Source organism: Toxotes jaculatrix, chromosome 4 (assembly GCF_017976425.1).
Source record: "Toxotes jaculatrix isolate fToxJac2 chromosome 4, fToxJac2.pri, whole genome shotgun sequence".
NCBI lineage: Eukaryota > Metazoa > Chordata > Actinopteri > Toxotidae > Toxotes > Toxotes jaculatrix.
The window spans coordinates 5,103,434-5,119,855 of NC_054397.1; the positions used below are offsets into that span (position 1 = coordinate 5,103,434).

Sequence of the window (16,422 nt, forward strand, 5' to 3'; positions counted from 1 at the left end):
TATTTATGAGTAATATCACATGAAAAAAAGTGCCAACAAAAAGTAAACACATTCATTTATTGCATTAGATACACTGAAGTGAAAAAAAAAACTATTTCCAGTGTGGTCCCTTACAGCAGCAGTTCAAAGGGAATGAACTCAGTTTTAATAATGTTTGAAATGTCCATGTTGTTCCTTTGGAGTCTCCAGTATCAAAAATGCACATTTGAAAAGTACAGTTGCAAGTGTTTGGGTAAACAATTTCAGATTTCCTGCAAAAGGAAAATGAATCAGACGCAGCCCTTTTCACAGTGAAGGTCTCTCCACACATAACAAATATAATAAATTTTTTACATGTTAAAGTTGTCGTTTGACAACAACAGTTCACTCACATCTCTGCATGGAAAGGAAAAAATAACTTCTCCCTCCATGTCTGCGTGATGTCAGGGGTCAGATCTCTGCCTTTGGTACCTCGACGCACAAAAACTCACAAAACATCTTTGGTCTTTGTTTGCTGATTTCACCGGCGGCTCAGGCTAAAGGGTCAGGCTGTAGTGGGGTGATTTCCACGGGCTCCAGTTTATCGGAGAGAACGCAAAGAATTTTGTCAAACTTCTCGTAGCGCTCTTTTCTGTCGGCCGCTGCACCCGAATGACCCCAGAGCAGCCGCAGGGCGAACTCTGTCCGGAAGGCCTCCAGCAGCTCAGGGACTGGCTCCCAGCCTCCTGGTGGAGTAGTGTGATGGACATTTGATCAGATTAGACACCACACATGATGGAGTTTTCTACTTCCTGCCAGAGCAAGTATTTATTTTACCTTACAACAGACCTGTTGAACAGTTTTGTTTTGGAGTGGCGTATATGAATGTTTTAAACTGAATTTATAGAGTTAAGAGTTATATATTGTTGCCTATGGCAGGTTGTCTGTGTTTGTGCAATGAGAGGACATCATTGTAGGTGCATGTGTGTACCTGTGAGCAGACTGCGGGCGTGCTTCTGATAATCTTGGGCGTGCAGCGCAGCACTGCGAGCTGACTGGAGAACGTCGTAGAGATGCTGACAGCCTTGGTCGCTGTTCTCGACCGGGTCCTCACCCTCCATCAGCATCAGCAGAGGAACAAGGTGAGGCACGGCTACAGGACCCTCAACTACAGAATCTACAGAAAAAGGTAAGAACACACAGAGAAACTGCAAATATGTAAATTGAAATATGTGTAATGAAAGAAACTGAAAGGGTAAGTATAAGGGTCTTCACTTTTTGTTACTGTGAAAGTCCACATTGCTGAAAGCTACATTCATATTTTTTAGGAAAGGAGAAAATTGAATTTACATTTCTGTATATAGAATTTCCCCATATAAATCAAACTGATGTTAGACACTTCTTTCTGACACTGAGTGTCAAACATACCCTTTTTCTTTTAATTATATAGTTTTAAATCTAGTTGGTATCATATAAACCACTCAAAGCTATTTCAACTGTGGATTTTCTCTCAAACGGTTTGATTTTACACTGAAAACAAACAAAATGACTGCAGTCCCTATCAGTTGTTCTGAATTTCAGTTCTTTCTACACCTCAGCACACTTTAATTTCTTTTTTTTTTTTTGAAAGCTGTTAATGTGAGAGAGTTGCACTTTCAATTTGTAATTTGCAAAGTGGCAGTGGACAAAAGCATCTGCCTCGTAAACAAACTTACCGTCTCCCTCACTGAGCGAGTTCATGAAGGGTTTAAGTTTCTTCTCAAATAAAACTGCACTCTCTGTGTGGTTCCTCCTCAGCGCTCGCCACGTCATCTGCAGTCGCATTATCTGCACACGCAAATACAGTATTTGTGAAAGGAAACTTAAACCACTTTGCATAATTTTACATAGAGCAAGCATATCTTTGTCATAATTACACCACCTGAGGCATCTCCAGAGCCTTCATCACGGCTGAGAAGGAGTAGAGGTTGTGGGTGTGTTCTTTCAGGGCCTGAGCCAATGAGATTACTTTATGTAAAACAGTTGCCCTCTGGCTTACAGTCCCCGTGCAGCCAAGGATGTCCACTGCGACTCCCAGTGCTATTAGATGATGCCTACAAAAAATGAAAGATTAAAATATCAGAGAGGCGTGTGCGTGGGCTGTTTTGTAGTGACATCTGTAATCTGAGATAAATCCTTTAAAACCTCTATTATATCTGAATGGCTATTTACCACTACAGATAAGTGAGGAACTATTTGTTTAATTTTATGTTTCTTTTGTGATTTGAGTGAAGCAACACTTCAATATATTCACTCATCCATCTGTTTTTAAGTGTATTAAGTGTGTCAGCTGCATGTACCTTTCTAACAAATCCTGTCGTAACTGGCGTCCATGTGGCAGAGTGACAAGCTCCAGCCCTGATTCAACTCCCATGATCCTCTTCTGCTCATCTGTCACCCCAACGATACGTGCTACCTGCAGCATCACAACAATAACAGGTAAATCAGTGGCCAGTCAGGTTTTTCATCCAGTTTACTGAATGATTATTTAAGCTACTCTCAGTATCTGGGACTGTTTGTATCCCTCTCTGTTACTCATAAGTGTAAGAATAAAAGTTGTTTATCAAATTTCTTACAACTTAAAAGTGCTCTTTAAGCTTTAGGTTCATGAGGTCTGAGAGTAAGTCCTAGATGACTGGAGCATAACAAGAAAAATAAAGCGTATACTGATTCTGAAAATCTTCTTGTTAAGTTAAATGGCCGTGGGGTACCTGGCAGTCAACACTGAGCATGTGCAGAGCGGTGGTGTTGGCATCAGAGCGGTTGAAAAGTTCTTTGAGTGCCAGCAGGACACTGGGCTCCAGAGGTCGGTTGTTCTCCGGTAGAAGCAGCGACTCAAACTGATCCAACTGGAAACATGACCCTGACTCCATCTGTGATGGTGTAAGGATGTTACAACATCAGAACACAACAGTCCCTGAACTTATTTCACAGCACTGTTAAATATACAGGCCACTGAGCGTATTCTAACAAGCAGCTGTTACAAACTGTCACGTACAGTATCACTGTGACACCTGGTGGCAAAATAAAGTCACTCAATTGGCCATAATAGGGCAAAGATGCAAATGTGAAAACTACAAACAGTAAAATAAAAATATCATTAATACAAACTTGTGGCGGTTCAAAATGCCAGTCGTCCATTTCCTCTGCTGCCTTCCTCTGCGGCTCTTTGTCAAACAGCAGCTGCGATGATGCCTCGTTCTTCTGAGCCTCCAGGAAGCCAAAGGAAGTTTCTGTGAGGCGGGCACGGCTCTGCCACTTCTCCTCTGCACGTAATCGGTCCACATGGCCCTTCCGTCGGGACTGTGGCACCTGGACACGACAAAAAGCAGATATAAACTCTCCGTGGAGGATGTACAGGTAGCCTATGAGGCCTTCATTATTTCCCCAAACAGAAAAAAAAAGATCAGCCTTGCTGTGTGTTTTTACCTGGATGACCAGCTCAGTGTAGAAAGAGGAGGGGTCTTCATCCGAGTCTGTGGGTGGAGGAGGTGTAGCGTTGGGGAAAACAGCAGAGACCCTGAGAGGTTTAGGAGGAGCTCTGGGGTGCAGCTGTCCATCTGAACCTCGTAAAGTCACGCCACCGCCTGCAGGCGCAGAAAGGGGTGTTAAGAATCTTAGTGAATCTTAGTTGGAGAGAGGATGCATGTGTGCTCGTGTGTGTGTGTGTTACCTGGATGGGAAGGGCGCGTGTGTCGTGGCCGTGGGCTCAGCAGGGGTTCACTGCCTGTGCGAAAGACTGGGGAGATGGGGGCAGGGCTGATGTCCTCTGACTGAGTGCTCTGTGGAACACCTGGATCAAGAAGATAAACCCCATGGTTTCTCAGTCACTGCTAGCATTAAGTTCAAGTCAGTAATAAATGCCTATTATAGCACAACCTAGAGTGGATTTCTGAGGCCGATACTGAGAGTTTTAAAGGTCTGATAATGATCTATTGGCACATGTATGTATATGTTGCATGTTTATGATAACACACCAGTTCGTAGGTTGCTATCAGACTGTGCAGACTGTAGTGAAGGCCTCCGTCCCACATTCTCCAAGTTAGCAGGCTGACTTCCACTCCTACCACACATAAAATAAAGTTCACGAGCATGTTTATTTGTATCTGTTTGATTAGATGTAATGTGCACTACACTACATTTCAACAGGCTTCCTCCCACCTTAGCAGCGGATTGATGACCTGCAGTGTGTCGGCGTGTGTAGAGCTTAAGCTGCGTCTTTTGCTGGGTTCAATGTGCTTTTCTCCCCCTGCACCTCTGCTGCTGTTTCTGGTTTTGGACTCATGTCCCTCGATGATGACACGCAGAGGAAGGGTCCGTGTGATTGGGTGAAAGATCACAGCACCTGAGGCCTGGGAGATGGAGCGACGGCCGCCCACATAGAACCGGATCAGAGCGGGAACATTGTCAAAGCGATCCTCCTCAAACTGGAACAGCTCCCGAGTGTAGCCCTGTCACAAAGATGGAGGCACACACTTAATGCATGTCAAGCAGAGTCTTTAAAGGAACAGTCCGACAAAAGTCTTTTTGGTCACAGATGCTCACCCCCACAAGGCCATAGAATGGCTGTTGTAGCTTGCAGAGGTCAGCTTGGATTTATAGTAGTTGCAATAGTGACCCAGAGTCACAGCACAATTTTAAAAAAGCATCAAAAACTCCATAAACATTTCCCAATCCACTTCTCAGCTATTGGTTTGTGCGCTCAGTATGTCCCAATAAATCACTTTGTCATTTTAAAATCACTCAATATTTCTGCCAGACTTTCAGAGCCACGAGGGAGCAATAGCACAACTTAGAAATAATGTATGTGTAGTGTTGTGCGTGTTGTGACTTTGACTGAACATACTGAACATATGGATCAACGGCAGAGAAGTGCATTAGACTCCAGGTGTGATTTCAGGAGTTTTTAAACATTTCTTTTGTATTTTACTTTCATAATTTATGACATACTTCCCCAAAACAAGGTCAGAGCACAGGAACAGAAACAGATCAAGCTAAAAAGCTAGAACCTGGCTTAGGTGTGATAGGTTACCAGTGCTAACTAGTGTTTGTGCTAGTGACTACTAAAATACACTTTATCAAAGTATAATATGTTCACATGTATAATCCAGTGAAATCTAACATAACAGCCCTGCAATGAATCCTAGTTTACAATGTTCAGTTTCTGTTGGACTGGAAGCACTTAATGTTTGGCATTGTTGCTTAATAAATGACTTTAATAATCAAATCAATTATCCCACACCTGCTGCGCAAAGACAGACCTGTTTGGGACGAAGGACCACTCGTATGATCTTAAAGTGCATGGGCCCGTTCTTCCAAAAGCAGCTCAAAACATAGTCGCCGGGGGCAGAGCTTGAGTCTCGGACCAGGAAGTCACCATCCCTCGAAAATAGAGACTCCGCAGCCTGAAAACAAGTCTGCAGGTTAGCTGGAAGTGGATGTATTGACATCATACTGTCTCTAACTTAGGCCCAGTGTAAGATGGACATAGTGCACAAGAGGATAAAGCAATAATTTGCTTAGCTTAGAGTTAGATTTTACTTGTCTTTATGATAAATATACTCATTTTCCAGTTCATCAGGTGCAACTAACTAAAACTAATGAAGTGTAATGTAATAAATCCTCCAGTCTTTATGCTAAACTAAGTTAACCTCCTGCAGTCTCCAGCTTCATATGATAGAGTACTGAGAGTGGTATTGATCTTTTCACCTAACTCTTCCCAAGTAAGTAAATAAGTATATTTCCCAACTAAGTCTATCTATTCCTTTCATTTGCGTCTATGTTAATAAGTGTAAATACAGTGAGAAGCGTATGGTCCATTGAGCACCTCTCGTGTCAGCGGTCCATGGTACCATGCATGGCTCCTCAGGTCCTCGGTGCTGAGCTTCAGCTCCTCCTCCAACTCCTTCTTCAATGAGTCCATCTCTCTCCGACCCCCAAAAAACTACAACAACACACAAAGGCAGCCAAGCAGAGACCATAGTTACCCTGCATGTTTTCTGTGCTCACATTTTGTGCAAGCTGGGGTATAAAAGAAAATATGCAGAAAAGAGGTAGCTACAAAAAATAAGTGAGAGTCAGAGAGGCCTGTTTGTATAACCTCTTACCTTCAGCTGGCTGAGGTATGCACTGACACTCCTCCTCTTGCTGAAAAACAAGAGAGGAGAGGTGATTTGGAGCTGCTAAATTAAACCCCAGGGAACCGCAGAAGATGGTGCCATGTTTTTCCTCTGAACATGAACAGTACAAGAATGGAAGGCCACTGCCAAGGTCTGGGTCTGTCATTAACAGTAGACAAACTGAGTGACTTTTAATAGCCCCCTGCTTTTTCCTCCTTCCTTCCTCCCTAAGCTTCCACCTTCCTGCCTCTGTAAACACAAGGCTAGCAGATGAACAGTTCAGGGAGCTCACAACAGGGCTGAACTCAGCAACTCCTGCTGTGCTCCACCAGTGGTGCAAGGGTTGGTCATTTACCCTGTTTGACCCTGACTATGACTATTAACTTCCACTAAAACAAAACAAATGCACATATTTTGTACTTATTGTACACATATTTACAAGTTATCAGTAAATTAGGTACTGAATTAACTAATTCAGTCTGGTAGAACTGAATAAATAATATTCAGGTTTGGTTGAAATCATTTTAGAGAGTTTTAATTGTTTGTTAATTGTCAGCTTTATGGCCATTTTGGAAGCTGCAGTTGTGATGCTGACAAAATAAATTCAGTTTCTTCACTAAGAAATCTGCCTATGACCAGATTTCAAAATTTGTGTTAAAACAGTTTTAGAGAGGTGTTCATTTAACTGCATGGTTGTGGACACTCTAGTCTGTGATGCTGTTGAACTGTACTGCTTTATAAAGGGTGTTTCTATTATTTTGTTCATTTATGTCAATGAAGGCAGGCTAAATAACAGAAATATCTTTCTGTATAATGCAATACAACAACACCACTAACTGCATCCTCTAAAATGATCATACAGTCAATCGGTAGACTACATTAGGTATGCAGTGAACCAAATGAGTGTAAATGGGCGGATAAAATATTAAAAATATCATGTAATATAAACACAACTCAACTCACAAACTAGAGTCCCCAAAATGACAATAAAGCTAAATCAATCAGTCTGCATTGGGTTGAACAAGGTGTACTTAATAAAATGGCAATGATTTTGGGCGACAACAATAACATAGACTCTGACAGGAGCACAGGCATAACACACAGTCATCCAGGTAAATTAAATCAGTTTTAAGATTTATCATGAGGTATGAGGGAGCAATATCCTGTTTGAGGGGCGTTGGCCCAGACAGCACACCAGAAAACACCTGTGCAACTGCGCTGCAGAGCCACTATTGTGAAATGCAACCTGAAACCAAACATAACTCCGTTTCAAACTATTTTCTCCAGCTTCACCAGCCAGCTGGTATTCCCCTGAGTGACCCAATCACCACGGACTTCAGCTACTGTCACTGAAAAGTAGTTTTTATCTGGTTCAGTTTGTTGTGAAACTGAACAACCAGTCTTGTGAGACAAAACTCCACAGATTGTGCAACAGGTTGTCTGATTGGCAAGAAGTAACCAAAGTAACACTGTCAACTTTTTCTTTTTCTTTTTTTTTTTGTGGTTGTTGCAGTTTAGAAATATTAAAGCGAGATTTTAACAGTTTGATATGTCAGGAATAAATGCTAATAAAGTCAAAGCAAAAGTGAAATCAACCCTTTTAAAAACGGCCAAAAACTTGACCAACATCGAACATCTCGCGTTAATTAACGAGGTTATCCGCAGTTTAAAAACATTCAGCTGGCAGTGGCCAACGGTCCTACCTGTCAGCCCGCCTCACAGGCTCGTCGCCACGGACATGTTTTACGGTTTGTGGTCCAAACTAAAACAGCACCAAACAACAGCTGGGCACAATCCTACAATCCTGCTCCGCTCCGGTCCTTCCCAGCCCGTCTCTCCTCCCTCTCCCCCCCCCTCTCCCCTCGCCCTCCTCCCTGTAACACGCAGTTTCGGACGAGTTCCCACAAGTTCTCCCGAGCTCTCCTCCTCCTCCTCCTGCTAATCCTCCTCCCCGCCCCGGGCCCCGGTGCTGAAACACCGCTATCTGCCTGACATTCCTCGGATACCGACACAAGCTGAGCTGACACATCACCTGGCTGCAGTCAGGATTACCTGCCAGGTAGCTGCACGGAGGTATGTGACGGTAAAACATATGGTATTAATGTGGTTTCTTCAAAATGACATGTCAAACACACACCGGTCTCAGGTCAGAACAAGGCTGGATTACCAGCAAAACAACGGTGAAGCAACGCAGGCAACTAACTCCACAGGGGCCCCAGAAACCCGAGGTTTACTCCATATCGTGTGGGTCTGCATAATTTGATCAGATTTATTAGAAATTTGCATCAGTCGAGTATCATATAGTCGAGGATATCAGCTTTACTGGGTCCTCCCTCCATCTTGTGGCTTTGGTCTTGTAGAGAGACACTGGGTCAAGATCTAGTTTTAAATCATTAACTTCGTTTATATCGAGCTCATTTGTTGTTATTTGTTTTACCAAATTGCTTTGTTGTGTTTTTTTCTGTTAAGTAATTCACTTATCACAGAAAATCATGGTCAAGGAGTGCGTCTATTAATTTAACTATTGTTAATCATTAAAAAAAAAAAAAAAACCTATCATTATATTCCCTGAAGCCCAACTTTGCATATCATATCATTATGTTGTCTGACCAACAACAACAGCAACAACAAAACATCTGAGAAGCTAATACCAGAGAATTTTTGACATTTTTTGTTTAAAAAAAAAAATTTGAACAATGAATCAGTTATTTTTAAAAAAGGGGTTCTAAACTAATAATTTTCTAAGAGATATTTTCTGCCCTAGAGTACTGGTTGGTTTCTCGGTGCCTGGGGGAAATAATGAAACTGCCATGTATAGTGAGAGTCAGTGGGGGCCCAGCAACAAATTGCTTGAAGATTAATCCGACTATGGCTTAGAAAAGATGGCGTACAAATGCCAGAACCAGTTAGATTCAGATTCAGGTTCAGACAACTTTATTTATCTCAAGAAGGGCAATTCATTTGCAGCTTACCCAGTCCCGATACAAAACCTCAAAACTCGCAGGCAAGGTAATTTATATGTCAGAGACAACAGATCAATATACATGAAACATTTTGTTATGGCTCATATAAATTACTAATGTTTAAAGAGATAACCAAGTGTAAAAAGAATGTAAGAGTCATTTAAAAATGATTACTGTCAGCTTTTGGCACCTGATAGCAGAAGGAATGAAAAACTTGAAGTAGTGGTTTGTTCTCCTGAGGGGCAGATTATATTGTCAGCCTGAGGGCATTAAAGTGGTCTTTGCTGGACTCCAATTACCTTGGAGCAAACCAGGACTGCTACTCAAATTCTCATTGATTAAGCTTTAAATAATCAATAATTTTCCGTTATTTACAGTATCTAAACGTTTTGTGCTCATGGGAGAAAAAAAAATTTAGACATGGGAGAGTAACGAGATGCTAGTGCCTGGGATTTTGGGACAGGGCATTAATATGTATGTGTTGTCCAGCCAGGTGCTCTAACCACTAATTCACCTGGTTTCGAACATGTCTGAGCCAATCAGAGCGGAGAACCATCTACTTCATTGAGAACCAAAGTTTTGGTTTACGACCTCAAGGGCTTTTAGCAACTAGAGAGCAGAGATGTGCCCGAACTTGACAGCCTCCATTTATACATTTACAGTAGTCATCAGTTGTTAGATTTAAAGAGGATACTCCAGTGTGTCCACGGATATGACTCAATAAGCTCTAGAATGAAACCGTTTTTTTATTCCTCAAATCATGAAAAAATAATAAATAAAAAAAATAAATAACTGTATTTTCTTATTAGCCATGTAGATAATTATCATCAAAGCTTCTGTATAAAGACATTTTTTGTTGGATAGTCAGAGGGCTCAATTAAAAGTAGGCAAGTCCTGACCATGTTTTTGCTCCTTAACCCACCCAGAGTATCTTAATATTTTTTTCCATGTAATACAGCTGCACAGTGCAAACTCAGGCTACAGAACAAAATGCAAATGCATTTGTCAGCTGAGTTAAAAGCTCTGCTTTAAATATATATATAACCTGCTCATCAGGCTTCCTCGTGGTTTTGTATAGTTTCCCAAAGTATTTTCTGGAGTTTGTTTAAACAACAGTAACAGTAAAATAATCAGCAACTCTTTTAACAAAGAGTGAATTGTTTATTTTTTAAGCCAAAATGCCAGATATTCCCTTGTTCCAGCATCTAAATTGGCTTCTTTTCTTTATTTTATGTCATAGTAAACTAATATCAGACAAAACAAGACATGTGATGACTTTGGCTTGGGCTTTAAAAATGTGATGGGTATTAGGGGTTCTGCGGCCACGTATTCTAGGGACCTTTTATGTGTCTGTGCCCTGTGATCCATCGTCACATATATCGTCAACAGAGTACTTCTTCAGTGGAAGGTACAGTTATTGAAAACTGTTCACATCTTTCTGGAAAGAGATTTTAGACAAATTTCTAAAATGTTATTTTTCAATGCTTTGAGCACCCCAGACAACATTCAGTTCACCTCCACTGTGCTGGGGAAGTGGCAGAAATCTTTAGAGACAGGCGTTTCGAAACCAAAAATCTTTTCTCACTTCCAGTATCTAGCCATGCAGGTAGGTTTGGATTTATGCGCTGAGATTTTGGAATATTCACCATTGAAACTTCTGTCACCACCTCAGAACAAAGGAGGTGAATGGACTTTTGTTTGTGCTCTTCAAAGCGCTGAAAAGATACAGCTGTGTCTTTTCAGATACTCTGTACAGGGACTGTTTCTTCGTCAGAAAGTAATTCCTGTGAAAACGGTTCACACTATGGTCTGTGGATCATTCAGAGTAACTGGAACATTGTTTCTAGAAAGACAAGTTGCTGTTGGGGTTTTCAGATGTAAATTCTTAGTGCCTTCAGCAACTCAAACAGAATTCTATTCGCTCTTGTTGTATCGTGCTGTGAGGTGGCCGCAGAAATCTTACATTGGGATATCTCAGACCAAAACTAAACTAACCCACTAACCAAAACTAAAACTATCTGAATGGTGTAATACCGTCAGGGATAGAGTGGAAACTTGTCTTTTTGTAATTTAAGGGATCTGGCTCTTCAATACTGAAAACGAGCCTGCACTGAACCTTCCTGGACTTCAAGATTAACAACTTCCAAGCACACACACTGGCCTTTGTCTCTTAGTCCTTGACTTTTCACTGGAGGAAAGAATGGCCAAAATATCAAAGTCCCAAGGTGTGCCGTTCATTATGTTAGTCATCAGCAAGCCGCTGTTTCCCTCATTGGTGAAAGTACAAAGTAAGATCAGGATGGTTGAAATTTTCTCAAAGACTTTTCTTTCACTTTGTCTTTTCAACCTATTCATAGACGACTGACTGTTGGGTACACCTACCTCAGCTTACAAGCTCTGCCATAGATTTTATGAGGGTTTGGTTAATTATTAACTGAACATGAGTAGACTACGAGGAGAAACTGGATCACACACATAATCACTATCGCACTCTTTCACAGATGCACGCAGAAACACCCATAGAGGGTCATCTTACCTGTGTTTGCTGTCCTGACAGCAGTCTGTCACGGCCTCCCTGCTGTCACTGTTGTCCTCATTCAGGGGGCGGAGCTGCGAGCAGGAGACAGACAGGCGGTTTTTTTTGTCTGCTCGCTGGAGGCGGGGCAGAACGCTCTGACGAAACAGATCCTTCCTAGGCTTCACCTGCAGGACATGATAAAGACCCAAATAGTGTAGCTCCTGGAGTGACTGTTTGCATTGTCTTAAAGGGAGGAGGGCTGGTGATAAATGTGTTCTGTGGACATGTCTACTGTTTAGTGTGGCCGTAAGTTTGTGATGGCATCTGGTGCCAGCTGTGTGGTCTCACCAGGTCCATAGACGATCCCAGGGAGTACTTTCGGCTCACCCTGCGCTCTAGGACCGGCACAGCTTAGGGAACAAAAGGACATAGTAAAGAAATAGTACAGCATTGTGGAAAACATGAACATATGCAGAGGTTTCTGAGGTCTCATGTCTCAGGTTAGCTGTTTTCCATATTTCCAGTCACAAAACTAAGCTTATTGCCCAAAATGTTGAACAGTGGACACGTGTACATACATATACAGTATATCATGCAAGAAACTTGTGACGTTATCATTCATTCAGGCTCTCTAGATTTTCACATTCAACACATACTGAGCAAAGACAAGCTAGTAAACACCCCAAACAAATAACGGTTTGATTTGATAATCTTGTCACGCCAAGCGTAAATGACTTCAACAGAGACTGCTCTGTGCAAGTTGAAATGGAAATGGATGATTAAAAGATAAGAGTTTATCTTCAGGTTCCTTTAATAAACATCACACACACAAACAGATTTACTTGAACAACTAAACTAATATCCAAAATGAGCATGTAAACAGAATCTGCTGTAAACAAAGAGAGCAAATGAAGCTGACAGTCTGTTTGACGCAGTGTGTGTGGGCATGTGCACATTGTTCTTTGTCAGTGTGTGCACTAGGACTGGGTGATGTGATTAAAATCCTTATCACAATATTAATAAGGATGTTTTTTCATTATAGATAAGGCTGGGTATAAATTCTCAATACTGTTTTGGTGCTGACCAAAACGGGTTTGTACCACCCAGTCAAGTACTGAAAGCTAGCATCGAATGTGCTCTCAGATTGGTAAACTCGCTTCTTCTTTGTTTCTTATTTCAATAAAAAATTCAATTCTGCTTCTTTTCTGAAATGAAAAAGATTGAATGTGCTGATTTCTCTAAAGTAAGGTAGCATACTACGCATTAGTTTTGGTATTTCTCCCAAAATTCATTTAAAACACTACCCAGCCCTGAGCATCAGTACACTGTATATCATGGTATTGCAAAATATGCAAAACATTATACAAAATAATGAAACCACTGAAACCACCAGTTATGTATTACATAATTCAAATCTATTTATATGATATCTATAATTTTTTCATTTTAAATTATAATGTTCTCTGGATTATTAATTTGTACAGCTGTTTGTAGAATGATACAGTACAATACGACACAATATTTGTAGCCGGATTAACTTGGTAGGCCTCTGAGGAGTAAAAATGATCTGTTAGATCCCTGTTAACCCTGTTTTTCTCCCACTCTGTATTCATGTTAATTAATACACACCCCAATATTTGCTGTGTGGTAATTTTTTAATAAATATTAATTAGCATTGTGCAGTGTATAAGCACAAAACTGAACATCTTCAAGACAGGCCCCTTAAGATAAAATAACAAAGCATGACCTGCCTTAAGGCCCTTTTCAACTGACATTGTGCTTTTAGAGCTACACGTTTCTAAGGAATATTTCTATTACATTCGCACAAACACTGAAGTCAGAAGCTTTCATGGCTCCTGGTGTTCTGGGCCTGGTTGTCTCATTGGCCTGGTTGGTAATCCAGCCTTGTGTGTGATACAGACTGATATGATTCATCTTGATTGATATGATAAATTATTCAGCAAATGTTGAATATTAAATTGTCTCCTAGCTCTAGTGTAATGTGTGCTTGTGTGTTGCTGGTGTCTGTCACCAGAGTGTGGGTCCAGTCTCTGTCTGTGTCTTGAAAGCTGATTGAGGATGGTTTCTCTGTGTGCCGCATCCTCTATGCCTGCATCCCTCAGCTCTCCATCATTTACGTTCAACAAACCCTGCAGAGAAAAAAGGAGAGCAAAGAAATGAACAGAAATTGAGCACTGTGAAGGTTGAAGCACAGAACAAATGAAAGAAGTATCGACAAGCACACACAAGCACAAGATGCATTTTGCACGTTCACATACCTCAAGTCCATAATATTCACTTTCTAGTGTCTTGGTGTACTGGGGAAGGCCGATCTGTCTCAGCCACCAGGCGATGGAGCGATTATTCATGTCTGAACAGTGAGGGGAGTAGAGGTACTGATTACATACCAGCACACATGCAAACTCACGCACGCACATGCTTGTACATGTTTTTTTGTGCACACATTTCTGAGAAAAGTTCAAATGAAAGAGTAGTTTGACATCAGCTTACTTTTAGATATCAGCCACCCAGACACACATGCAGAGAGACATTATTTGCACTGCAGCAGCAACAGTATGTAACACCTACCTGTTTACAGCGTCCCCCTGAGGCACTCTGGGATTTTACTTCACTCTTTCTCCTTGTAATATATTTATCTCATAATACTTCTTTCTTTTCTTACTTTCCTTCTGTTTCACTGTCTTCCTTTGCAGCTGCTCTCATCTAAGTTGTAGCCTCTGTCATCAACACTATCTCTCACTACCACTCTTTGTGGTAATAGTGGAAGCCCGCTCCCCCTCAAACCTGCTGGGTCAGTCAGAAAGCCAATCAGATTGTGCAGTGGGCACACAGTACCCCACAGAAAACAGCAAATCACAGCTCAGGAATTAGCATGAGCTTTCATGAGGTGGAGAGCGCAGGTTGAGGCATGCCATGAGAGAGAGAGAGAGATAGTTCCGATAAACAAGATGGGAGTGGGGGGGGGGTGAAAACGTTAGTCTGCAAGGCAGCTGTCAACATGTCAAGTCAGAGATAGGCATGCATGCACAGTGGTGTGTTTTCCAATCTGTCTGTCTGTCTGTCTGTCTGTCGAGGTTAGGAGATACAGTATCTGCAGGGGGAAAGTGTGATGTGAATTAGACTGACACCTGGTGTTGAAGCAAAAAGTGACACAGGCTTTTTGTCTCCGGGTGATTTAAACTCATTATGAGGACTACCACTCAGCATGTGTTAAGCTGTATTATGTCTTCTGTAACTCTAGATGAGCCTTGATAGGTCTCTGTTTACAGAGAGTCTGTGATTACTCGGCAGGGGGTATGGAGTAGCATTATGGGTGAAGTAGTATTTGGAGCTTGATGCTTTCTGTGGACTAAAAGCCAGGATATCTCAACCACTGCTGCTTCCATTATGAATATTCTTTTTTGTAATCTGCCTCTTGCATGTCATATTAAGATGACGAAGGTCCAGACATTGGTCTGGTATGATCAGTTGCCTCACAGTAACTAATTCTACCAAACTCTTGATATATTTTGCTTTCTGACTTTATGACTCCTCTTTACTTATGTAATAGTTTCACTATGTTTCAGCATTTACCATTATCCTGTAATTGCCCCTTTTGACAACAGTGGCCACTATTCAGCAAAAGTTCCTCATCTGTTGACTAATTGCATTAATGATCTGTGTCGAAAGCAGAAAAAAAAATCTTACTTATCCCGACTGTCATCTAGACAAACTTCTGCCTCTACCTCAGTACAATGAGGATGAATAAAGTTTCATTTACAGTACTCAAAGGTTTCAGAAATACACTTGTCCTCAGTAACCGGGACATTATTTCTGGAAAGACATGGTTTTAATGCTATAACCACAATTAATTAAATTGTATTTATATCTGTAGTATTGGGGTGTGCAGCAGAAATCTCAAAACCATCAAAACAGTCAGTGTGAATAAATAGAGAACATAGAGTACTTTATTAATCCCAATGGGAAACTGCAGTGTTGCAGCAACTTGACATGAATCACAAAACAATGAGGTACGTAAATACTGATGCAATTAAAGGCAAACTTCTGTACAATAACTCAATAGACGAAAGAAGGAAACAGTTCACCTGAAAATTACATGTACGCTGTGTTGTTCTGATTAATTTGGAGAGTTAGACCAACATCAGCTAATATAGACAAGTTTCTTGTTACATCAGAATGTGATGACTTGAATTGCTGAAATCACTGGTTGGCACATTCTGTTGAACTAGTTACTGTAAATAAGTGACTTCCAATAAGAGAGTTTTTTGTTTGACATGTTACATCTGAGTTTTGATTGTAGGGATTTCAGGTGTAAAAGATGCTGTAACAGGTTTAATGTTTTCTTTTTCTAAATTGTGCGATTGTTACCTCCATAAACTTAAATAACACATCAAAAGTATGCAATTATACCTCCTTCAAATAATGTAATTTTTATCAAATTTTTGTTTTGTTTTGGTGTTGTCTAAATAATGTGGTTAAGTTAGATGTAGCAAATTTGTGTTTTGATTATCTTGTGTTCTGTACTGTGTTCACACATACACATGCACACTCACTCCTATTCTATCTGATCTTGTGTATACATTTACACACAATTTCACACACAGAGCACACTCGCTTTGTACCACTAGCAGAAGCAGCAGCAGCAGCTCTGTGTGTATGCATGTGTGCGTGTGTGTGTGTGTGCGTGTGCGTGTATGCGCGCGCGTGTGCGTGTGTGTGTGTAAGTGAGTGCATCTGTGAGTGTGAATCTGAATGTGACTGTGTGAGGGTGCGTCAGAGGAAAAAGGAAGTTGCGGGATGAAGT

The 16,422-nt window shown here is 41.1% G+C and overlaps 1 protein-coding gene across 6 annotated transcripts; it reads right to left on the reverse strand.

Annotated features, from left to right (window-relative positions):
* Positions 1 to 43: 43 nt before the first annotated feature.
* Positions 44 to 14,329, reverse strand: sh2d3a (SH2 domain containing 3A). 6 transcript variants are annotated; one of them, XM_041036588.1, is made up of 19 exons: positions 14,187 to 14,328; positions 13,877 to 13,968; positions 13,630 to 13,747; positions 11,946 to 12,007; positions 11,616 to 11,782; positions 6,105 to 6,144; positions 5,825 to 5,941; positions 5,259 to 5,402; positions 4,159 to 4,448; positions 3,975 to 4,060; positions 3,671 to 3,790; positions 3,427 to 3,584; positions 3,109 to 3,309; positions 2,709 to 2,870; positions 2,298 to 2,413; positions 1,880 to 2,051; positions 1,674 to 1,785; positions 950 to 1,135; positions 44 to 704 (listed from the first exon to the last, which is right to left on the reverse strand). In XM_041036588.1, the coding sequence occupies exons 2-19, from the start codon at positions 13,964 to 13,966 to the stop codon at positions 511 to 513; spliced, it is 2,535 nt and encodes an 844-aa protein (XP_040892522.1). In that variant the 5' UTR covers positions 13,967 to 13,968; positions 14,187 to 14,328; the 3' UTR covers positions 44 to 510. The 6 variants fall into 6 exon arrangements, with proteins under 6 accessions (XP_040892522.1, XP_040892520.1, XP_040892521.1 ...); XM_041036586.1 differs by having other exon boundaries at positions 13,630 to 13,968; positions 14,187 to 14,329; XM_041036587.1 differs by lacking the exon at positions 14,187 to 14,328 and having other exon boundaries at positions 13,877 to 14,099.
* Between the last annotated feature and the right edge of the window lie 2,093 nt (positions 14,330 to 16,422).